The 24,975-nt window shown below is 34.3% G+C and overlaps 1 protein-coding gene and 1 pseudogene across 1 annotated transcript; one reads left to right on the forward strand and one right to left on the reverse strand.

Annotated features, from left to right (window-relative positions):
- Nucleotides 1–3,032: 3,032 nt before the first annotated feature.
- Nucleotides 3,033–15,540, forward strand: TNFAIP6 (TNF alpha induced protein 6). Its single transcript, XM_039855545.1, has 6 exons — nt 3,033–3,206; nt 6,197–6,334; nt 7,804–7,965; nt 11,251–11,479; nt 13,770–13,810; nt 15,133–15,540. The coding sequence occupies exons 1-6, from the start codon at nt 3,113–3,115 to the stop codon at nt 15,297–15,299; spliced, it is 831 nt and encodes a 276-aa protein (XP_039711479.1). The 5' UTR covers nt 3,033–3,112; the 3' UTR covers nt 15,300–15,540.
- A 4,968-nt stretch (nt 15,541–20,508) lies between these two features.
- On the reverse strand, nt 20,509–20,627 carry LOC120597250 (uncharacterized; annotated as a pseudogene).
- Nucleotides 20,628–24,975: the final 4,348 nt, after the last annotated feature.

Consider the following 24,975-nt stretch of genomic DNA (forward strand, 5'->3'; position numbering starts at 1 on the left):
CTTGCTAATCAAATCTAATCCTTAAGTATAATCAGATATACGATCTCTTAGCAGTTGTTTCTCCTCCTTCTTCCTCTTTCTCCCATCTGTCCATATCCACATGACATTTCTCCATACGTTTTCCTTGTCAGCAAAGACTGAGCATGTGAGTCAGATGGAAAAGGACAAAACTCATATGAACTCTCTCGTCTGTGGAATATAAAACAAAAAGTAACAAAAGAATTAACAAAGCAAAACAAATGCAAACTCATAGATACATACAACAGAATGGTGTTTACCAGAGTGGGTAGGGGGAATTAAGTAAAGGGGGTCAAATATATGGTAATGGATGGAAGCTAGACTTTTGGTGGTGAGCACACAATAGAGTATACAGCTATCAAACCACAATAGTGTACGTCTGAAACTTATGTTATTAACCAATGTTATGTCAATAAAAAACTAATTAAATTTTTATAAAAGAATTTAAAAGATTTCCTCCTCTTGTCCTCTGACAGATGTTTGAGATTCTATTTTAGAGTCTCATTTTTTAGAGCATTTGTATAATAGTGGCATCACTAAACTACAGTGCCAACTTAGGAAATCTTCAGCTTGTTCAGTGTAGTCTTAGCCCAAACCAGATGTGGAATTCTCCCCACCATGTCCTTAGATATCTAGTCAACATTTAGGCTAATGGGTATTGGAACATTGTGGAAAAGCAAACAAAAGGGTAGCTGCCTTTGCAATAAGCAATCTTGTTGGGTTTTCAGCCAGTGACTGGCATTCGCAAAAGAACTCACTACACACCCTGAGATGGGGTGTTTAGGAGGCAGCGGGCACTCATCCATGAAGGCAGAGCTTTTGACTGGTAGAGTCTACTGAGCTCTTGAAAGGAAGTTTTATTAGTGTATCTTCTCTCTCCTCCTCAGACACATTCTGGGTAGTGTGTACTGGGGGCTGGACAGAGGGGCTACTTACCTTAGGCAACTTCCAAGGTAAATTCAGAGGCAACACTCCCTCTGCTACTCTTCTCTCCTCCTCCCTCTTGTTCTTCCCTGGATTCTCACCCACACCTATCGCATCTTTTCCATATAAAAATCTCATTCTCCTTTCTTCCACAGTAGAATTGAACACCCCCTCAAATCCAGAGCGTGTATCATTAGGTACCGTTTTTTATTTGCTGGATGATAGGAAGGACAGGGTTTCCAAACATTGTACAAAGATGAAGGGAAGTATTTGTCCTCTGTATCAGGAGTTGGGAGGGGAAAAAGAAATTCTCCACCCTGGATTGGGTTAATCCATCAAAACAATCATCATATTTTCATGTTAAAACAAGTTGAACATTCACATCCTGCTATAGCTGGAGCTTTGTTAAAATACAAATGAACAAAGAAAGATATCTATGGTTAGTTATTTGACCTAGGTAAGATTAATTTTCAATCCTTTCCTGAGAATATTTTTGATACATGAAAACTAGGGGAAATTAGGTACTTTATAGAGATGCTAAAAGAGCATGCCAAGAGATTATGACCAAAGAATGAGGAAGGCTGTGACGGTTTTGCTATAGCCTAGCACAAGTTATATTTACTTCCTAAACCACAAACTTAAAATACTCATACAGTTCTGCTTTCCAGAGCAACACCATGGTTTGTTCCTTCCAACTATCTATTCATCCTCTTCTCACTGGCCGTGCCTGTCTCCTTCATGGTCATACCCACTTGATCTACACTATATCCTCTTTTGCACTAAACTTAAACTCTCTAATCAGTGAACTGGGATACAATTCCTTTATGTCTCATTTGCTGTGGGCCCCAAATAGAGATTTTGAACCCTAATAACTTGATGAACACCTCAGTGAGCATCCACTAAATTCTGTACCCTCGGTCTATATCCTCACAATTGCTTTTTCGAGGAGAGATAAGATCAGGACAAGTTTTTGATGTTCAATGCAACGATGTCTAAGAGATTCAAGGCTAACTTCATGCCAGTGTGTCTAGAAATTTGGCTTTTTCGGAGAATAATATCACTGGAGGAACTAAGAAAGTATGAGAGAAATGAAAAGAATGGGAGCAAATGAGAAGCAGTTTGGCAGCAAGAACAGAGACACTTGCAAAGTAGCAAAGAATGACCTTTAAGAAAGAGAAGCAAGAGTTGCCCAAAATTAGCTGTCAATCAACAGGAAATTCCACTAGCGTCAGAGCAACGGGTATACCAGACATTTTACCAAAGGACAAAAGGAGAAGAAAGTTTGGGATATTTTAAGGCATGGTGACTACTATGATAATTATTACCTATTATTTTGATCATCTTCAAAATTAGAGTGGTTTGGGAAAGGTAGGACCATATTTTTATTAACTTTATGGCTGTCTAACCAACTATCTTTCTTCCAAAACTTCAGGGATTGGCGGCCTGGGGAAATTTGTGTTTGAGTAGCTGCTAAGGCTCTGAAACTGAATTACTTTTCTGGAAATTGATGTATTTATCTGTTAAACACAATAAACCAAGGACTGCAACAGATCCCTTCCCAGGACAAATCCAGGCAGAGGGTAAAGAAATCCTACATCACCGGAGATGGTTTAGGATTTCTTATAATGTGCACACTTTTTGTTGTAAATTTTCTGTACAAGCCTGGCAATGTTAAGGGAAAACTAAAGTAACATTATCAGGGTCAAGTTCAAGATTAGTGCTTAACCCCAAACTCCATACTCTATAACTGATTTACTGCAAATAAGACATTCAAGGCTTTTCTTAAAATTTCTACTGAAGTGTTGTTTTTTTTAAAAAAACACTGCTGAATCTGCATCAAGTTACACAAACTTCCTTATAAAAAGTGTCTGTGACAGACATAATTAATGAACCCTTTCCTGAGAAATACATTTTAAAATGTGGGTAATCATTGTATATATCCTTAGTTGTGCTTGCCAATGCAAATGAGTCAGAGGATTTGCTTCAGACACTGAGTTAACTGTGTGACTCTACAGAGGGAAATGCCATTGGAGAGAACTTGCTGACCTCACAGTTGAAAAAACCATTTAAAAGATGTGGAAACCAGATGTTTCAGTCACATTTCAGCCTCTGTTCTGAGAATTTATCCTGAGCAGCCCCGAATAGGCTATTACTTCTCTACAATTGAGATATGGTTATCTTAATTTACCTATTTGTCTTGCTGTGGGAAGAGGCTCATGGATGGGGATTCAAGAACGGAATTTTTCATAACTCCATATGGCTCGGTAAGAAACTTTACTCATTGAGATGTTTTATTGAGAATGCCACTTCTTTGAATTTATGGAGCGGTGCATCAGAGCAGTAAATTTTTCTGCTCTGTTCAAGCCTGATATTTTCAACGAAAATGCTTAAGAAAGATAGCTATTGGAATGCATCTATCATTTTTTAAAAAGCGTTCCTGCCTTCTAAATTTAAAAATATCTTTTTATAAAGTAAACTGTTCAGTAGAAAGTAGAGGTTAATATTTATATTCCATAAAAAATATATTAAAAAATTTTTAAGTAGATGTAGTGGTATTGTGGGGAATATTTCTTTAACAAAAACAACAATATATTATTTTGTTTTTATTTCAATGTATCTGCAGTCAGATTTGATAGCAGGTAATTATAACAGAATCATAACAGATAAGTTGGAATATACAATAATTTTATGATCACTGCTCCATGTACTCTGACCTGTAGTGTATATCTTGCTTTTTCCAAACATCTTTTGACTAGTTTGACAAAGTCAGCTTGTAATAAAGAAAAAAATATAAAAGGCCTCTATTTCTGAATGCATTCTTACTTTGATTCCTTTTGTTCAAGTTATCCATATAATTTTCTACTGTTTTTGCTAGACAAGGAAAGTTTTGTAGTTGTTATTTCGTTCTGTTAAATGTAAAGAATGACATGGACCCAACTGTGAATATAAACAAGAGACCAAAAAGCCAAATACTGAAAACCCAAAATACTCTTTATAGCACTCGACACAATGCTTTAATTCTCATAATACAAATTAATATGGCTTTATGTTTGTTCATCACTGTGTTTGATACTGAAAAAAAATTGAATTTCTCAAGCAGAAAATTGAGGGATTCTTGTGTAAAGCAAAGAAATAAAAAGAAAGCAAAATTAACCTACATCCTGGTTTTATGCTTGCTAAGCAGCACACAGTTGTAGAATATTTTTCTTGCAACATGTTTCTCTCTGGTAATAACTGCAGCCATGCGGATTTCATTAAAAAGCTTGATTTGTAATGCTGCCTCTTTTCAGCCTGAGCTAGTGAATTACTTTTGTGTACAGTGAGGTCCATTTGGCCAAGATGGGGCCTGAGATTTACTAGAGGAATGAACAAGTCTCTGTTTATTTTCACCATACATAATCAAACTTAGGACATATAAATATTTGTCAGAAATGAAAAAGATTGTCATGAAACTAGTAAGAATTAAACCCATATGGATGAACTTTGAAATGTTATAAAACTCTCTAACGATCAAGTAATTTGGAGCTGTTGTTTTGTTTAAGTAATGTTGCATATTATAAACATATAAGCCTAGATAATAGAAGTTTTGTCCTAGAGGTAGAGAGGAGCAAAGCCAAGTGTTTGTTAATAGTATGCTGCAAACCTGGGGCTGGGGGTAATTGCACATTGCTTCAATCTGGGACAAATTATTGACCAGTCAGCCTAGCACAAATTGTTTACAGTTGGTTAAATCAATGTAGTAATAAAAAACGATTTAAGGAGGAAAGAGAGTTGGATTCAAAGGCAGGAATCTGCTAGCAACTCCCAAGAACGGGGTACTTTAAACTCAGTCTCAGTTCCACATTGATAAAATGAGAATGTTGAAATAGAGGACCTCTAAGGTTTCTTTTTAACTCTGGTATCATAAGTTGAACCATCCTAAATCGGGGACCATCTGCACTTGCACTGCACCCTAGTGCCCAAGTTGCTTGAGAACAGGACTTGAACCAGGGCACCTAAGGAAGTACCTCATGGTATATGCTCAAAACAACCAAATTGGAAACTAGTGAAAGTTTAGTTAATGAGGCTTTACAATATGAAGGACACTTGAGCAATAGACAACTTTCAAAGGGGAAAATAACTTTGATGTTCCCTGTGTTTTCTGACCTATAAGTATCAGATTGAGTAAGGTCCTCAGTGATGGGCCTTTACCATATAATGTATAAAAAGAAGATCACTTGGGGTCCAGAAAAACAGGGAGAATGCCAAGCAGCATCTCCTATTGAACCGTGGCACTGTTAATTTCAGCTTGGGGAGGAGAGCAAGGAACGACATTTCCAATATTGCTGGATCCGTGTCTCCGCAAGCAAAAGAATGTATATTCTCATTAGAAATGGTTTCAATGGTGGCTGATTGCACAAGTCAGGGTATAAGGACAGAACCATAATCTGACAGTCTACATAGAACTATTAGAGCTGTTATGATTATTGTCCTGGGAATCTTTTCACATTGTTTCCATGGCAAAATGCACTCCAAAATCAAAACAATCAATTTAAACAGTGATCTACTGAGACACAACTCATGTATGATTTAACACTACCTAAAATATGTTGGAACAAATGTGAACTAAAAAAGACAAAATAAAGAACTTAGGAACGGGTAGTTAGGTGTGTCCAGGTTTTTCTCTGTTGTGTTTGAATCTAGTTTCCTTTTCTTTAATGCAATATTTGTTTGCTTTGGATTTCTTCAAACTTTTCCTCAGTTTTTAATCATAACAGCTCTAATAGTTCTATGTAACTTCTCAATTATATTGCATTAGTAATTTTCCTCAACTGGCTATTTTAGCTTATTTTTCTCCATCATTGTGAGTCTACATAATGGATCAATTTTCATTGGTTTCTTTTGACTTTACCACCTTTTTCCCCATATTAGTTACCTTTCTAAGTTTTATACGACTTAAAGCCAAAAAAAAAAAGAAGTCAAAACTAAATCACCTTTGGTAGCATAGGAATACAATGTTGTATGAAAACTTTCAAGCTATCAGTTCAGAAACATAATTTAGCCTCAAGTTCCTGTCTATGCCCCCAGATTTCCCTAAAATTCCCCTCATTCAAAGCTTTCTAATAATGAAAACTTAGCTGCCCAAAGTGGCTGACCCAGGGAAACCTTTGGCATGAACAATAGCTGATGTAATCTTCCAGCTAAGGCCACGGAACTTCCCTTGTTCCACGAGAATAAATAATGGTGCACTTAATGACATTTTGTGAATTCACAGAACAAGCAGCAGGTGTATACCACAGAGAAGCGCGGTCTGGCAAATACAAGCTCACCTACGCAGAAGCAAAGGCGGTGTGTGAATATGAAGGTGGACGTCTCGCCACCTACAAGCAGCTAGAGGCAGCGAGAAAAATCGGTAACAAATTTGACAACGACTTTCCTTCTTTTTCACTTTTGGGTAAAAAAATGTTCCACCTTTTCTATAACCCCTTAATGAGACTTCTCTCTCCACCCCTACCGATAGTTTTCTAAGCCCCCGTGAAGTCTCCGCCCCCTGGCTTTACTCATCTTCTCTGCCTAGAGCTAGGGTAAGGTTCCTAGTACTAACAACTTATTTGGGGTTACAGCCCATTGTGAGCTAATAAACAAAAGTTAAAAGAAAACGAAGACATTATTTCCATATCATTTAAGTTCCTCATTAATTTTAATGTCATTACTATTCATTTTTAATATTATTCTGTCTCTTGACCTCTGATTATGGGCTTCTGCAGCTGTTAGATGATGTTACTACATTGAATCTTATAAGGAAATTTACTTGGTAGAAGAAATACTGAATTTAGTGTTTTTCTCTTTCAAATTTTTTTCTTTTCTTTTTTTCTTTTTCTTTTCGTTTATTTTTGCATTAAGTGGGAGAATACATTTGTACTTCAGGATCAAAAGCTATGAGGAAAAAGAGGATAAACAAGTTATAAGATGTCAGGAAAAAGGAACTAGAAAGATGATATCAGGAGACCTGGTGAAAAACCCAGTAATTTACTAGTGCTATTTGTTTCTTTATTCAAAAAAAAAAAAAAAATTGGCTGCTACCATTTCTTTTGGACTTTCAGGAAAATCTAAAAGGCCACCCTATTTGGAACTCTTCTCTAGTGAAGGAACCCCTTTGCTGATAGGGAAATATCTGGCAAAGCTTATTCTATTATTACATAATACTCAAGACAAAAATAAAGATGTTTTCTAAAATGCCCCAAAGTCTCCCCAGATAACTACTCAGCCACTGGGCTACGTGTGAAATGATGCATACAAAGGCCAGAGCCACTACTAGCTGTCCTGTAATTCTAGCAAAATTGTTCTTGAATGGCATTGGCAAATATTTAAACAATTTCTGAAGTTGAGCAAGAAAAACAGGGCTAAGACTTTGTTTGAAATTTATGAGTGCTTTTATCCCTCTTCAATTTTTTAAAAATATTAGCAATGTCTTAATTGATTCTGAAATAGAATATAATTAAATTATCATTAAAAAAAATTTTTTTTTCAGAATTGATGGTAATTTTAGAAATTATTTCATTGCACTAGATAGGTCATTGGTGAAAAGAAACCAGCTCTGAATTTAGATTGTTTTTATACCCCATGGTATTATGATTTCTAGTTCATCGGCATCTTTTGTTTTTTTCAAGTGAGATGTCATTTTCTAGTAAAAGTCAGATATTGTATTTTATGTGTTCCAATTCTATTTTATTTTTTTAAGAAAACAATTTTTCCCCTTTTACATGGGTTTGGGCAGCTAAGAAACCATCATTGTATGAAGGCGCCATCTTTGTTAAGATGACCTTCTCTCAGCTGAATGAATTTACCAGTTAAGCCTACAGCCCTTTGATTCTCTTACAGGATTTCATGTCTGCGCTGCTGGGTGGATGGCCAAGGGCAGAGTCGGATACCCCATTGTGAAGCCAGGGCCCAACTGTGGATTTGGAAAAACTGGTGTTATTGATTATGGAGTTCGTCTCAATAAGAGTGAAAGATGGGACGCCTATTGCTACAACCCACATGGTTTGTTAAAAAAAATAATATTATACTTTGCAAAAATGGTTACATGTTACTATGAGGCTGTTAAAAAGATATAGCTTCGTTTTCCAGAGATAAATTAATTTAATGATGATAATTACTAATAACTACCATTCACAGAGTAATTATCGTTGTGCCAGACACTGACTTATGTTCCTTCAACTACACTGTCACTCAATAGTTACAGCTCTGCAAGGAATTATTGTTACACTCATTTTAGAAATCAAGAAACCAAGAGTTTAAGAGCTTAAGTAACTTACCCAATATTAAACAGACAATACTTAGTAGGCAGATAGGATAGTGAATTCAGGTCTTTTCTGTGACAGAGAACTTCCGGACCACAAGGGAGAAAAAAGCAGATTATGAATGTGTCACAGTTAATTAACTAAGACAATGAAGTGATGCTACCAAATGTTAGCTGTTCAAAATTATCCCTTTGATAGAATGGAGAAAAGGAGACAATAAACAAATTCCCTAATTTATTTTTGTGCATAAATTATTTAATTTCCAAACTGAGCAACTCTCACTCTGTGGTTTGTTTTAATAATTATATATTAGATATACTAGTTATTATTATATGTATATTTTTATTTATATTCTTTTTCCATGGTTGATTATAGCTAGGATAACTTTAAAGGAAAAATTAACTCATTATAATCACTATAAAGAGTTACTCCGTGATCATGTTTGTGAAGAAAAAGATAAACTGTTCTTTTTTTTGGATGCATTTCCTCTAGGATAATATTACAAAGTGTCACAATGTGTTTACTAAGTCTTTCCCCACATTTATGATCATAAACATCCTCAGATGGTGTCCCATTTGGATCTACTTCGTAAGAAAGTCCATAACAATAGGAGACAATAGTGAAGTTCTAGCATATTATTATAGAATTTATTTTTTAGTGTTATTAACCACTGGAGAACAGTTTCTCATGCTTGTAACTAATCTATATCTCAAAATAATGTGTATTCCAAGTAGAAAAGAATTTTGCCTACAGCTATCACCTATTTCCACTTAAGACAAAATATGAATAAATACTTACACTACATCTATCTAGGACTATAACTTCCAAATCAATTTGACATACTTTAAGCCTATACAGTACTATACTATATCTAGTCCTATATTTAGTCATTGTTAATAATTTGTAACCCTTCTTTTCCTCTATGTCTTACTTTCTTTCTTTTTCTTCAATATATTTATATAGGCAACTCTCTTTTAACTTTCAAGAGTAACATTTATTTCCGAATATATTCTCTGATTCTTCTTTTGCTTGACAAACTATTAGATTGTTTCCATAAGTCAAAGTCTAGGGGAGATGAAGAGGTGCTGATGGAAAGGTTCTTACAGTATTCCATTGCCCTTTTGTAAGAATACTTCTTAATTTATGAATTTTTATTAACTTCTTTTGTTTATGATAGAAGCTGACTACTTTTTACCCTGGAGATATGTGTACAGAATCCTGGGAAACTTGTTCTTATTCAATTTTCAGCTTACTTTTGAATTTGTTGATATGTTGATGATTTAGGATTTTTTTAACCAGCTGGGGACTGAGGACTACCAGAACTAGCTTTGGGAGAAGAACAACTAATTAAAAATAATTGGAATGAAAAAAATCATAACAATATCAGAAAAAATAAAGCAATCATTACTAATTACTCAATATCATCAAATTAGAGCTGATTGAAGTAAGAAGAATAAGGTCATTAAGAAGTGTTCGAAGTAAACTTGCTCATTCAAGTTCTGAATGTATAACATGATGTTGACTATCTTTCATATGAATGTTTTTTAACCAATTAACATTTCTCAGCGACCCAGTCAACTTTGTGAATCTGTCATTTTCATTTTCTAAATAAATAAGAGATGAGGCAATAACTATATGTAACAAAATATAGAGCTAAATAGATGTAGCTAAATAGACGATCAAAATAGTTCAATATTTGAATTTTTTTCCTAATTTAATGATGATGTACACAACAAAAAAAGAGTATTATAGGACAGAGCAAGTCACTTCAAAATCTGGCACCATACATACTTATATACACGTTTAAACCATGTATCACATAAATTTTAATAATATAATAAGAATAGTTTACATTTTATATAATGTCTTTAAGTTATCTTCTATATTTTATCCTCAGAATAATCCTATGAATGAACTAATAAATTATATTTATTTCACCAATGAAGAAACTGGGATATAGAGTGGTCACAGACTAGATCCCTGACCTTTTGTCTCTCCCCAGACTAAGACCCTGTTCTGCCCTGGGAAGATAAGCTTCCTTAACTTCTATGACTTTAAGGATTCAAATGAAAAATTTTATAATAATTTTTTAAAGGAGAATATTCTTGTAAAAAGCTTCTAATTAATAAAATGAAAAATATCTTTGAATGCTACCCAGAATCAGCACTACCACCACCACTCAGATAAATTTTGAGTTTCCAGGTCATTTTTTTTTAAAGACACTAGACACTTATTTGATATGGATGGAATTAAAATTAACCAGGGCCCTTTCATAGCTTCTCTCTAGGTCCTACTACAAATCACTGGTTCTGGCAGAGGTTATTTGTTTGTTCTTATAACAGGTTATATGGCACAACATAAATATATAAAATAAAAAATGACATAAAAAATAAACAAACATGAATATCTTGACCGGATCCTCAAATATTAGAATTAAGATGTTAGTTTAAAACCAGTAAAAAGAGTACAGAATAATTATCAATGATTCCTTTTAACTGGATTAGAGTGACTTTCAAGGTCTCTTGTAATTCTGAAATTCTATAATGATTTTCCAAACAGAATTTACTGGACTCATTATTCTAAGTGTTTAAGTCCCTGAAGACAGTGGTGACACCACAGAACAAAATCACTGCCATCTTGACTCAACTGTTAGTAACAGGGGTATATGTATTTGTCAAAACATGTGGAAGCGTACATATAAAACTTGTGCATTCTATGCTTAAAAGACAAAAAGAAGTGAAAAAAAAATGTAACCAGGAGCACAATCAATTAAATTACTATTTTTTCTTGCTATTTTACTTTTTAAAAATTTTACACGTCTATGTTTAGAGAATTGAGCTACTATTGATGAAAAAATACATTTATTCTTTAACTGTAAGCATACATTATATGCTATAGATGCTGTGTATTAAGCCATTTCTTCACTCTTTCATAAAAAGATGAAACACTAAGAAATGAATATCATTTTAAAGTAGGAATAATATTTTTTCTAATGTTTTCTTATCTTTTTTTTTTTCTATTTTAGCAAAGGAATGTGGTGGTGTCTTTACAGATCCAAAGCGAATTTTTAAATCTCCAGGCTTCCCAAATGAGTATGATGATAACCAAATCTGCTACTGGCACATTAGACTCAAGTATGGTCAACGTATTCACCTGAGTTTTTTGGACTTTGACCTTGAAGATGACCCAGCTTGCTTGGCTGACTATGTCGAAATATATGACAGTTATGATGATATCCATGGCTTTGTGGGAAGGTATGTATTGTTTCCTCATACCAGAGTTAAAGGAACAGTCAATATTTTGATGTTTCTTTAGTTTCCCCTAACTTTTCCTACAATATTGACTTTCTAGTATTTCTAGTCTCCTGCAACACCATATTCTATTATAACTAAGATTTTCCTTAGCATGTTAAACCATAATCAACTACTACTTGTTTTTAAAATAGTGATGGCTGCCTTTTGATTATTAAGTTGTAACAATTAATTAAATAGTCTATTTATAAAGACTTCAAGATTGATCAATAGCAGGAGGAAGAAAGATGTGTGAAATGGGAAATTTGTTAGGGTTTGTAAGTGTTCTAATTTCTGTCAATTTCCTAAAAAGAATTATAAATTCAGTAATTACTGCCTTTCTTCTGTGTACAAAGCATTGTGCTAAGCATTATGGATGTAAGGTAAATAAGCAAAGTAGAGCCCTTTCTTTCATACAATTTAGCTAAACCTACAATGGGTTCTTCTTAAAAAATAGCTTTCTTTGCCATAAAAATCAAGTGCTCCTTTTCTCAAAATTTTTCCTTTGTTTTTTCAACATGCTGGGACACAAAATTTTTCTGTTCCTACCTTAAATCTTTAATGTAGTTTAAATTTTGAGAGCTTTACAAAATATTGCAAATTAAAGAGTGTGCAATCAGGTGTTTTATATATTCAAGTCCCCACTTAATAATGTATCTTCTAAACTACCCATTATCTATAGACTATCAGTTATCATGCTCTATTATCCATGGCAGTAATTTAATGAAGGAAATGGTAGTAGGAACAATTAAAAATGACAGACTCAACAGTTTTTATGTTGATTTTGTAATGTGTAATTAAATACAAAGAAAAACAAAGGCGTTTCTTGCAATAAATGAACAACAGTTAAGAGAGGGAGAGTGTTTCTTGCTTTGTTTTGGTTTGTTCTTTGACTGAGACTATTGCTATAAAAAAAATTTCAAAAAGTTTTAAAAATACTTTGAAGAACACATGAAATGAGTTAATAGAATTAAGAATAAAGCAGTTTTTGAAAGAAGAGACCTCCTACCTTGGAAATTAAGATGATGTTTTTATTCTACACCTAATTTTAAAACTTACAGCCCTAGATAAAATCACAAACTATTTGCAAAAGGTTTTTAACAGGTTATTTGCTAATTATTTAATTTATATCTACCTAAAGAATAGACTTACCCTGCCCCTGACACACACTTTAAGACATGATTCAGATAAAAATCAAAATCCTCTTTTATCTTGTCTACAAAAGAGCATCCAGTCTAAGAAAAAGTCTCATAAGAGTTTATTTGAGCCAAACTGACAACAATTGCCAGGAAGCAAAATCTCGACAATCGAGAAAATGCTCTAAAGAATAGTAGTTTTACAACTGATTTTATACATTAGACTCAAAGGAGGAGACATAAAGAGGTTACATGAAATGTATTGGTGGTAGATTAGGGAGGCGGGAGAAAGCAAAGTGGGGAAAACTGAGGTTGGATAAAAGATAAAACAGTGACACACATACTTGGTCGCATAGTTAATAATTAACAATTACCGCACATAGAGATAGAACAAGATAACAATGAGGGGCTCTGTGTTCTTGTCCTCTGGTGGGAAGTTGTACCCTGAGGGGTCTGGAAAAGATTACTCTGACATTCCAAGGTTTGTTATCTTAGATGCAAAAAGACAATAAACAGGCTCATTTAAGGTAAAGATTGACCTTTGTCAAGGAAGCTACAGGCCAAGGATGTGGCTACCCTCCATGACGCACGTTTAATTAGGAATTTTTATGTTCATATCTTCCTATGTGGTTACTTTCGGTCTCTGAGTTGTGAGGCTCACCGTGCAAGCCCTTTCTTCGTCCACAATCAATAATGTCCAGCCTCATTTTCCGCGTTTAAATTAGTCTACTCTAGAATTCACAATATTAATACCACTGACCATACACCCATTCCTTCAACTATGAAGAAAACTTTATGAGATTAATCAGAAACAAATTTTGAATTTTTCCAAATAGATTCAAATTGTCTACTACACAAATAGTTTTATAGGTACACAGAGTAGAAATGCCACATATCCTTTCTTAAGAATCTCATTAAAATCGTGAAGTTATCTCAAACAATGTTTTAACCTCTTCTCCCTTACTAATTGAAGTTAAAAAAACAAACAAAACATCATAAAATAATAGGAAAAGAATCCATTACTTAGGGGACATAAAGCACTTTGTCGGTAAGAGCTACTTGTAATAGCTGTATAATATTCATTCGCTTGACCTCTCTTTTTTAAAATCCCCTTTTAGATACTGCGGAGATGAGCTCCCAGAAGACATCATTAGTACAGGTAATGGCTCTAAATTGAGGGGCAAAACTAGGATTTCTTTTCCCAATGTCAATGAAAGTAAAGAACCCAATAATTTACTTATTAAAGTTGAGAGAACTGAGGACAGATGTAGCTTGCTAGGTTGTAAAATTCAAAGAAATGTTTATTTATTCTTAAATAAAAATTTATGACAACTCCTTGCACAAAAATGTATAAACTCTTATCATTTGCAGGATATGCAGTTTGAGATAGTCTCAAATCTGCAAATCCATGAACATTGCTGTTGCTTATGATTTCCATAAATGTAATAAAAGGCCAAAATTTTTCATGGATAAAGAATTGAAGTAATTTATAAAGTTGTTAAAAATACCCTCTGTCACTGAACAAATTTTACATATTATTTGTTGCATTTTTACCTTAGTATATCATTCCCCAGAAAGAGTTGTAAAGAACGCAGTTCTGTGAGATGTTTTCAACAGGTGTTACATTAGAAATGGGCTCTAAGGTCAAGTAAATTTGGGTAACTTTGGGTTAAATAATGTTAAACAGGTTTCTTTACTGGAAATTGTCAGAGAGCTTTTAATATGTTAATTATTCATAGTATATCTCAAAAGAGTAGCTATGATAGGCAATGGTTCCCAAGTCTTTTTCCTTTTACAAATTATTTTCTGCAACTTTATCCCATGAAATGTACCTCAAGAAATGCTCTTGTAGTAGCATAAATTTATCTCAATAAGCAATACCACTGCTATTGCCCCAAACTGCTCTTTTCTGGCTAAGAACTTTATTTTCTTAGATGTCTTCATTTTTTCTTTTTATTTTCATCACCAGTACTGGTAGTTGGCATTCTTACTTGCTCTATTTTTCTTCCAAGTCATAAAATTATCACAATGCTTATGCAACTAAAAACAACAAAGCACCTTGAACTGCAACTTCTAAGCAGTCCTTAAGCTCAGATACTACCAGCTAAATTACTCCCACACCTTAGCCTTGCAGTGCACGCAATTCTCATTTATGCATCATTACAAGAGATGGAACTACTTGTTCAATTCTTGAATAATTAATGCTTAAAGCTTATTCATTCATTTCCCTGTTAAAATCTCCCTGGGAACCATAACCTATTAAACCTTTTGTTTATCTCTTATTCTTTTCTAGAGGACATATATATGTTAACAGAAAGTTAAAAGAAGACATCTTATGAGCTGTAGGAGGTAGTTGAGGGATGAGAACACTATAAAAAAAAAAGAGAGAGAGAGTCAAAGGAAGGCTAAAACTTGACATTTTTATCAGCTAAATTGAGGAAGAGTAACATCTTTCTTCTTTTGTATCTTTCTCCTCTCCAGGAAATGTCATGACCTTGAAGTTTCTAAGTGATGCTTCAGTGACAGCAGGAGGTTTCCAAATCAAATATGTTGCAGTGGATCCTCTATCGAAATCCAGTCAAGGCAAAAATACAAGTATTACTACTGGAAATAAAAACTTTTTAGCTGGAAGATTTAGCCATTTATAAAACAAAAAAGGACATTTGATATTTATGTTTGTATCTTTTGGAAACCCTTGGATCTCACTTTTATATTATTATTATTTATTATTTTTTCTAAATGTGAATATCTGATAATTTTGAGAAAATTGGAAAATATAGAAAACTTAAATGAGAGAATAAAATCTCTAAAGATCCCACTGCATAAAAATAACAAGTGTTAACATTTGCATTTTTCTTTTAGTCATTTTTTGACTTGTGATATGTATATATATATATATATATATACATGTATCTATAAGTATTTGTATTTGAAATTTTGAAGTTCTGCTCTATGTACAGCTTTGTATCTTGTTTTTTAAAAAAAAACAAAAAACAAAAAAAAACCCCTGAACTATATGGCTTAAGCATTTTTCCCTGTCATTGAGAACTTGTGATTTTGAACAGCTGTAAAATGTTCCATGGTATGAGTGTTCCATACTTAATTTAAGCTTGTCTCTATTGTGGGAATTTTAGGTTGTTTTTATAAATAGTGCTTCAATAAACATCCTTAAATAAAACACATTTATATAGCTATTTAATTATTTGGGATTGGGTCCTAGAAGTGGAATTACTGGGTCAGAGATTAATTAAAGTATAATTTTATTTTTTTATAATCAAAAGTGACATGACATTGTGGTTTGAATTTACAGTGTGATTAACAGTTGGTTTATATTTTCTGTCATTTTATTTAGTGAATTATTTTTCCATGTCTTTTACACACTATTTTAAACTTGTATCATTATTTATTTTATTGATTTATAAGAAATCATTATATATTAGGTATATAATTTCATATTTATCATATATGTTGTTTGAAGCTTAATTTTTTATCATGTTTTTAATGTACTACAAGTTAAATTTTATTTACTGTCATATTTACTGATTTTACTGCACTCCCTCATCTTTATATTTAAGATGAATATTTCCATTATAAGTTGTCAAATGAACTCAAAAATGGTCAGGAGGCTTTGCTAGGAAGTACATGACAAGGATTTATTTAAGGATCTTAGTGTTTGCAAACTGGAAACACAGTTAAGCAAAACCTGGAAGTGTTTCAAAGGAGAAAGAAAAGCCGAGGGTTCTTATAAAAAGAATATTCTTGAGAAGAATCGGTCCTGCATTCTTAGTGTCAGGGTTGGTCCAAGGTGCTAATCTTCAGATTTCCAGTCGTCTAGACAATGAAACAATTTCTTCTTGAGGTCAGATAGTCATGAGAGTGTTTGATGTATGTCCAGGCATTAGTGCACAATGGCCTGACATACATCCAGATAACTGACGCATGACTGGAAAGTTCAGAAGTTTAACTTCCTGACTAGTTGATGCAAGAATAGAATTGTTTCCTCATGCCTTAGCCTACTTTATTTTAATGATTTAGCAGCTTGACCATAGTGACTCCATTTTATATCTTCACTCTACTCCTCAGAGTTGAGGTATTTATTCCTTTATATTTTATTCAAGAATAAAGGAAAAAGTTATAGTTGTTACTCTGTATATGAGGAGTAATAGTCACCATCTAATTAAATTTAACATAAACATGTGTCAAGCACTGTCCTGGACACTTGGGAAACACCCAAGAACCAAACGAGCAAAAATCCCTAGGCTTGAGGAGCTTATGTTCTGGTGGAGAGACAGCAATTAATAAGCTTGATAAATTAGTAAACTACATGTTAGAAATAGTGTTGTTTATTAAATTACTAATTAAATGAGTTTAGATTTTTTAAAAGGAAGAGGAAGAGGAAGATCAGTAGAGAAGACTGAGAAGGAGTAAAGGATGAATTAGGGGAAAACTTTCTTGAGGTCCTAGAAGCCAAGGAGAAAACATAACAAGGAGGAGAGAGTAAACAATTGTGTTAAATACTGCCATTAGAACTACAAATGAGTACTGAAAATGACTGTTGAGTTTAGCGATATGAAGATCAATGGTGATCTTGATGAGCAATTTTAGTGGGGAGGAGGCAAAGGCCCAATTGGAGTTTGTGGAAGATTAATCTAGAGGAGAGGATTGGAGACAGTGAGTCTGGCTGTCAGAGAAGTTGGTTTGAAAGACTGTTTTCTTTATAAGAATAAATTTAGTGAAGGGAGAGATGCTGGGAGCATTTCTTTGAGTTCAAGTAGTAGTCAAGGTCCTGGTGGAAAGTAGATGGCACACTCAAAAGAGGGAGACTGACGAGACTATTACAGATGAGTTGACTTATGGGAAGCTCCCAAGGGATGGTGAATCACTGGGTATTCACCACAGATGGAGGTCCCTCTGAGGAGAAAAATCAAGAACAATGATCTGAATCCAGACAAGGAGCTTTGGCAATAGAAAAGGATTGTTCAGCTGAAGTTGGAACAGAGCTTCTGCAAGCCCAAAGCTGTGGGGAGGGTTTGCAGATGAATAAATATCCCAACTTCTCCCTCACCCCACCCTTCTATGTCTTTCTGGAGCCTTTCCTCATCTGAATCCAAGCAGAAATCAGAATACAAGAAAACCTGGTTAATGCTGTCCACAGGGATCAGCTCCAGGGCCTGGACCAAGGAAGAGAGGATAGATCTGGAGGGGCAAAAGAGGACGTCTTGCATAGTGGGTAAGAGGAGAGAGGATCTAGTGCTGCTCAAGTAGAGGGATGAGTTGGATAGGAGCATGGACTGTCCCTTTATAGAGAATTAAGGAGTTCTTAATCCTATTCTATGTCATGAATCTTTTAATAAATAAAGCCTATGAACACTTGTCAGAATGCTTTTCAATGCTAAAAATACATGAGTACAAAGAAAACTAATTTTATTGAAACACAGTTATTAAATAATTTTAAAAATCAAATCTGTGATACCCTAATGCATGTGCTCCTTTATTAATGTTATAAATAATAAGATCTAGCAGTGGATCTAATAACTACCATAATTTAAAGTAGTGATAAGTGCATCTACAATATTCTGAGATATCTGCAAAAACTGTTTTGTGGTATAAATATATTTATGATGTTTTCTGGTGATAAAAGCATAGGTGATTTACTATGGTTTACTACCTACATCACAGTTGAAGGAAATGCTAGATTTCAGTTAAGAATTCATGGAAATAAAGATGTATTTCCACATGCAAGGTCACAACTGCCTGGATTCATTCCAAAAATCCATTAGGAAGAAGGCAGAATGTGAGGACACAGAAGCTAATCTGTGGAGAGATACATGAGATTCTGCAGAGCTCTCTTCTGCTTGCTTTGCATTTCTCAGAGAAGAACGAGTCAAGTCATGAGCCGAGAGCGAGGATGGAGAAGTAGATGTAAAAGTTTTGACAAGACAAGAGAAAGCATAAAATAGGCTTCTACGAAAGTGAGAAAGTGAATAGACTAGGAAAATAGCATATCATTGTCAGGCAGCATGAAAGGCCTTTTTTTTTTTTTTTTTTTTTAAATAGGAGATTGATCAGCAAGGCTGTTTTCCTCTAGCTGTATTTAGCTACATAAGAACAAAGATGGATTAGGGAGAGAGTTGGAGTCACCAGAGTTGGAGTTTTGCCAAGTAAGTGTTACAATAGAGGAGAAAGTGAGTAGAGGATATACATAAGGATTGTAATGACAACCAATGGAATTTAGTTTGAGGGAAGAGAGTACATCGAATAAATGAGGCACAGTGAAAAACTGGTAGATTTGATTTAGTAAAGGTCCCCAAAGCGCTCAAAGGATTGCAGAATCAGGGTATGAGAGATAGGAGGTGGCAGTCAGAGGATGGGATTATAAATATAACCTTGTGTAGTAGGCAGAATACTGACCCCTTTCCAAATGCCCACATCCTAATACCCAGAACCTATGAATATGTTACCTTATGTGGTAAAAAGGACTTTGCACATATGATTAAGTTAGGTACTTTAAAGTAGGATATTACCCTGGATTATCCAGGTGTGCAGAATGTGATCACAAGGGTTCTTAAAAGTAAATAAGGAGGAGATATAAGAAGAAGAGAGAAAGAGATGTGACAAAAGTGGGGTCAGAGAGATGCAACGTTGATGACTTTGAGTGGGAAGAAAGGGGCATGAGCCAAGGAATGTGGATGGCCTCTGGAAGCTGGAAAATGTAAGGAAAGATATTCTCCCCTAGAACCTCCAGAACGGATATCTCCCTGCTGACTCTAGCCCAATGAGATCTGTGTTGGACTTCTGAACTACAGAACTATAAGATAATAAATTCAGGTTGTTTTAAGCTACTAAGTGTGTTATAATTTTTTAAGGCAGTGATAGAAAGCTAATACACCTCTTAATTTCACACAGGCTTAGACTCTGAGGAATTAAATTCTAATTCTAGATGACGAAGCATAAACAAGAAGCAGAATAATAATATTTAAGTCTAGTAAGTATAAAGCAGACATTATACTTACTAGACTTAAATATTATTATAGTGCTACATAAATAGCATTATTTGTTAATAATATAGCAATATTATTATAATGCTACATAAATAGCATTAAATGTAACAAAACACTTAAAACACTGTTTATAAGTGTTTTCCTGCCTACATTTAATGCTATTTTTTACTTCCTTTCTCCTGAATTTTTTTTTCACTCTCTATTTTTTTAACTCTTTTCCTCGCCTCCATAGGTTTTTGGTCTTTATCAAAATTCTCGCCCACCTTTTTGGAAATTTTGATGAATGGCATTTAAATTGGAAATTAAAGAATGTATATAAATTTGAAAAGAATAATGCACTCTAAGATATAAAGTATTATTAGTCATGATAATGATGATAATTATACATCCTCTAAGATTTTTCTGAAAATATTCAGATGTGTGAAATATTTAGAATGATATTAAATGCCATCTATTACCGCTCACCTAGACTCCAGTATATCTCAGTAGTGTGGTAAGAGTACTATACACAAGGTCAGAAATGGATTATAAATACTTCTAGAGTTGGCTGAATCATTTACAAACATTCCAACTGAGGTTTATGATCATACATTATTATCATATTCTAAGATCTATAGAAATAGTTGGAAAAGAAGAGTTTTATTAAATATAGATGATAGATAGATAGATAGATAGATAGATAGATAGATAGATAGATAGACAGATAGATAGATTTTCTTTAGTAAATTGCTAAGTGGCTTTGTACAACATTATTTATTTATTTATTTATTTTTAGGTGAGGCAACAGTTGGTTGACCTCACAGATTGCGAGGACCTGTCAGCTTACAATCACTTATTTTTTATTTTTTATTTTTTACACCTACGGCACCTGGTCTTCCTAGGTGGTCTCCCATCCAAGGACTAACCAGACCCAACCCTGCTTAACTTCCGAGATCAGACAGGATCAGGATTGTTCAGAGTGACATGGCCGTAGATTGTACAACATTTTTTAAAACTTGATTTTAACATCCTTTTGTATGTCTACTTTAGTATTCTTTATGTTCTAGTAACTCCACTTTATTTTAATGTTTTCAATTTAATATCTGCTCAGATGTATTTATAGAATTTTTTCTTTGTCACGTTTATGTGTGGGTTTGGAAAGTTCTTTTTTTTTAAGTTTTGTTTACTTTCAATTTAATGTGATCTTTATCTCAATACCATTATCTAAAAATAAATCAAATGTACTGATGTTGATATATGTAAATATATATTCAGTGTTTTATTTATTCATTTTTTATTTAAATGAATGTTGTCCTTTAATGCAGTAATTTGACAATTTTAAAACTAAACTACTCATTTTAAACTGCCTTCAAAAACAGTTTCCAATAGCATAAGACATTTTAGCAGGTATGTCCTTTTTTTTTTTTCCTGTGTCATCTTCTTTTGTTCTTTAAATTTATCAGGGTAATATTAGTTAATAAAATTATATAGGTTTAAAACGTAAACTTCAGTAATAAGGCATATGTATATTGCATTGTGTGTTCACCACCCAAAGTCAAGTCTCCTTCCTTCATCATATATTTGACCCCCTCTATCCTTATCTACCTCCCCCTCTCCCCTTTCCCTCTGTCTCTATCTGAGTTTTTGTCTGTCTTGCTCATTTGTTGTTTTTCAGTTTTATATCCGACACATGTGTGACATCATATGGTTTTCAACTTTTCCTATCTGGTTTATTTCACTTTGCATGATAATCTCAAGATCCATCCACGTTGTCGCAAATGGCAGTATTTTATCTTTTCTTATGGCCGAGGTATCTCCTTTTTCATTTAAAAATTGATTGCATCTAACTTTATCATGTATTTATTTTATAAACCACATAAGGCTTTAGAATGATGATAAAATCCAATCCATCTTCAAAATACAAACATTTGATACCTCTGAGGACATTATAAAAGAAGAAACCACAGTACTGAAAATGTTCACCCGAAAAAGGGGTACCAAAATGGTTTGAATGGTAACAATATCCTAGAAATAATTTCACAGCCTTCTAAGGAGACTATATAGAATTCTAATTGATACATTTAACTTTTCATAAAAAAAAAAAATCAGTTGCATTACTTTAGCTGTTTATTAAAACATGCATTTCTAATTATAATTAATATAAGCGAATATAGAGCAGTTAATGCATGCTGGCAAAGCCAGTCAAATCAGTCACAAATGCCTCTCATTTTGGCAGTGAATGCCTTCCCTCCTTAGCTTCCTCAGGCATTTCTGACATTTTCTGGATCTCCTCTGTGAACTCCTTTCGTCTATTCTTGAGGGTCAATGAGGTTTGCAGTTTAGTTTCTTTTTTTACTTTTCTTTGCACATCGGACCCCCGTCATGTACTTCCAAATTTCAATTACCATTTTGATGCAGATGACACTCCCAAATTTTTATTTCTAGGTAAATATTCTATCCTGAATTTCAGAACCACAGAGTCAACTGCCCAAGCATATTGCATGAATTTATGCTCCTTTTGGATATTACCCAAACTGTACATATCCTAAATCAGCGTTTTCAAAATGTGGTCCCTCACCAGCAACAGTTCCACAGAACTTTTTAGAAATGTATATTCTCTGTGCCCTCTCTAGACCTCAGTCATCTGCATGTTAACAAGCCTTCTAAGTAACTCCAATGTTGAGAACCACTGTCCTGCATTATGTACAACATCTACCCTGTGTATTAATCATGTTTCTTTAATTTTCTACATTTTATAATGGGGGCCTTGCTGGCCAAGAAGAGACTGCCCCTCCTGGGCCTAGCTAACTTCAAGAGACAGCAAATGACTCTGTGAATGGGCCTTTCATATGCAACCCAACCAATCCAAAGTCCATATCCCCAACCACCTCCTTTATTGAACTCTCATCCCCCAGAGCCCGGTACTAGACAACCAGAGACAAGCCCTATAGCCCAGGGCCTACTGAAATTATTCAAACTATCAAAACCTTAACTTGCTCAAACTTGCCCACCCTGTCTCACCCATTCCTTCTCAAGGAAACCACATAAAGAAGGAACCGTGCTTGCTCCTTTCCTGGTCTGCCTTCTCAGTGGACCCAGTTCTTCCTTTTGTAGACCTGCATAGTGTTATGTTGACCCCTTCTCCTGGGAACTGTGAGTAATAACACCCCTTTCATGGCAATGACCTCTCTATATCATTACTCAGTAAGCTCTATAAATTAAATCCCGGGTACAACATACTCTAAGCCTTGGGTTCCCTACTTCAGTGAATGTCTCCAGCTGTCCAGACTGGAAATCTTGGCTTTTCGTCTTCCCTTTTAGCCCTCCACATTGATCCATTGCTAAATATGGCAAAGTCTAGCTCCAACAACCATCATCACCACCAAACGAACCTTGGAATCAATTCATATCTGTCCACCACTTATACCACTGTGTCCCGTCTGGATTTTGGCAGTACTCTCTATTCAATGTCTTATTTAATACGACATTCCAGTTCATATTTTTTGGAAGAACATTTTTTCGAAAAGGAAGTTTTTTAGGAATATGCTTTATAATTCGTCTCTCTCAAAAAAAATTTTTTTTCCGTGCTCTGCTATTGTGAAGGTAAGTTGTTTTCTTGTCTTGTGTTGCTTAAAAAATTTCTAAAACGTGTATCCATATCTGTTTAATTTCCTTCTGAAAAATGCTCAGCAAAGAAAATCACAGAAACCTAAATCACATCCCAAAAACCTAAATGTATAAAAGGAAACTCTTTGAAAACACAGGCTCTTGGGCCTCCACTGGAAGAGCCACATCCTTCACAGTATTTATAAAATATAAAACATAGTTTTTGAGCATTTGTTTAACTGTCAAGCAATTATAAATAGAGCTTACTTGCCTAAATATTAATAACCTCACAATGGTTCTCATGATGTCAAAGGAAAAGTTACATGATCTTAAATTTAATTAAATCAAGACATTCATTTGAAATAAAATTCTATGTGCAATACAGTACAAAAACTAATTTTCACATCGCTATCTGAAATTCTGTCCCTGCGAGAGTGAATGGGGATCATCTACAAAACAATCTTGGAAGGGCTCTTTTTGTTTTTCTATTCTAAAATACCAGTTTTAGTAATCAATATTTTTCAAACACAAACAAGAACACTTAAAATAATAGTGTATTGATGATGACAATAATGGCCTTTTATCTTCCTCAGAATAAAAGCAGTCATTCCTATGACCTAGAAGACCCATCCTGATCTGGCCCCTTCTTCTTCATTTCATCTATCTCCCCTCAGCTCCTCCTTCACTATCATCTCCACCCCAGCCACACAGGTATCCTCACTGTACTTTGACATATTAGCTAACTCCTGCCTCAAGACCTTTATCCATGGTATTACTCTGCCTGGAATACTCTTCCCCAGATAGGTATATGGCTCACTCTCTCATTGCCTTCAGATTTTTACTCAAAAGTCACATTATTAGTAAAGTCTTTCTGGGCTCTTTATCTCAACTATCTTTTCTTAAAATCTCATATCCCCTTTCCTACTTTACTATCCTAAGACCATATCACTATTTAGTGTGAAGGTTAATAAACAGAAACCTCATTTAAATTGGAGTTGGGAGGGCCTGCAGGAGCAGCTCTCACATCCTACCACTCATCATCAATTATTCAAAACAGGAAGAGATGCAATTTCATCTCAAGCGGAGAGATGTTTTTTTCTTCTACTACTCCATCAGAAAGGGGGATCATCTCCCCAGTAGCAACCACTCAGCCAATGAAAGACTTAGAACTCAGGCAACGGAAAGCCACTACATTTTATACTCCCATTTTCCTCCAATGGATTCTGTTTATAACAACCCCTCTGAACTCCCCCTTTCCTCTATAAAAGAATATTCCTCTCCTTTGTACTCTGGACTTGTGTTGTGGTTGGCCATTAGACTGCATGTCCTGAATTGCAATTCTTTGTTATTCCTCAATGAATCTATTTTGAAAGAGAACTATTTGGCTGTCTATTTATTTAAGGTCAACATTAGCATACTACATATTTTAATTATTTACCTTGATTTGGTCCATCACTAGAATGTAAGATTCATAAAAACAGTGATTATTGTTGGTTTGTTTGTTTGTTTTCACTGTTGTGTCTACAGGCCCTGCAACAGAGCCAACACACAGAAGATCCTCAAACGAAAAAACAGATGATTATTAGCCTTTGATTTAGAATAAAAAAAAGTAAATAAAATATAGCTAGCTTAAAAATCATAAAGCCAAGTGGAAAAATTGTTAAGGTATGAGCTATCATAAACATTCTTACTATCTGCCAAGAGTTAAGTAATAGAAAACGTATGTTTATATCTGCAT

Source organism: Pteropus medius, unplaced genomic scaffold (assembly GCF_902729225.1).
Source record: "Pteropus medius unplaced genomic scaffold, Ma_sr-lr_union100, whole genome shotgun sequence".
NCBI classification, from domain to species: Eukaryota; Metazoa; Chordata; class Mammalia; order Chiroptera; family Pteropodidae; genus Pteropus; species Pteropus medius.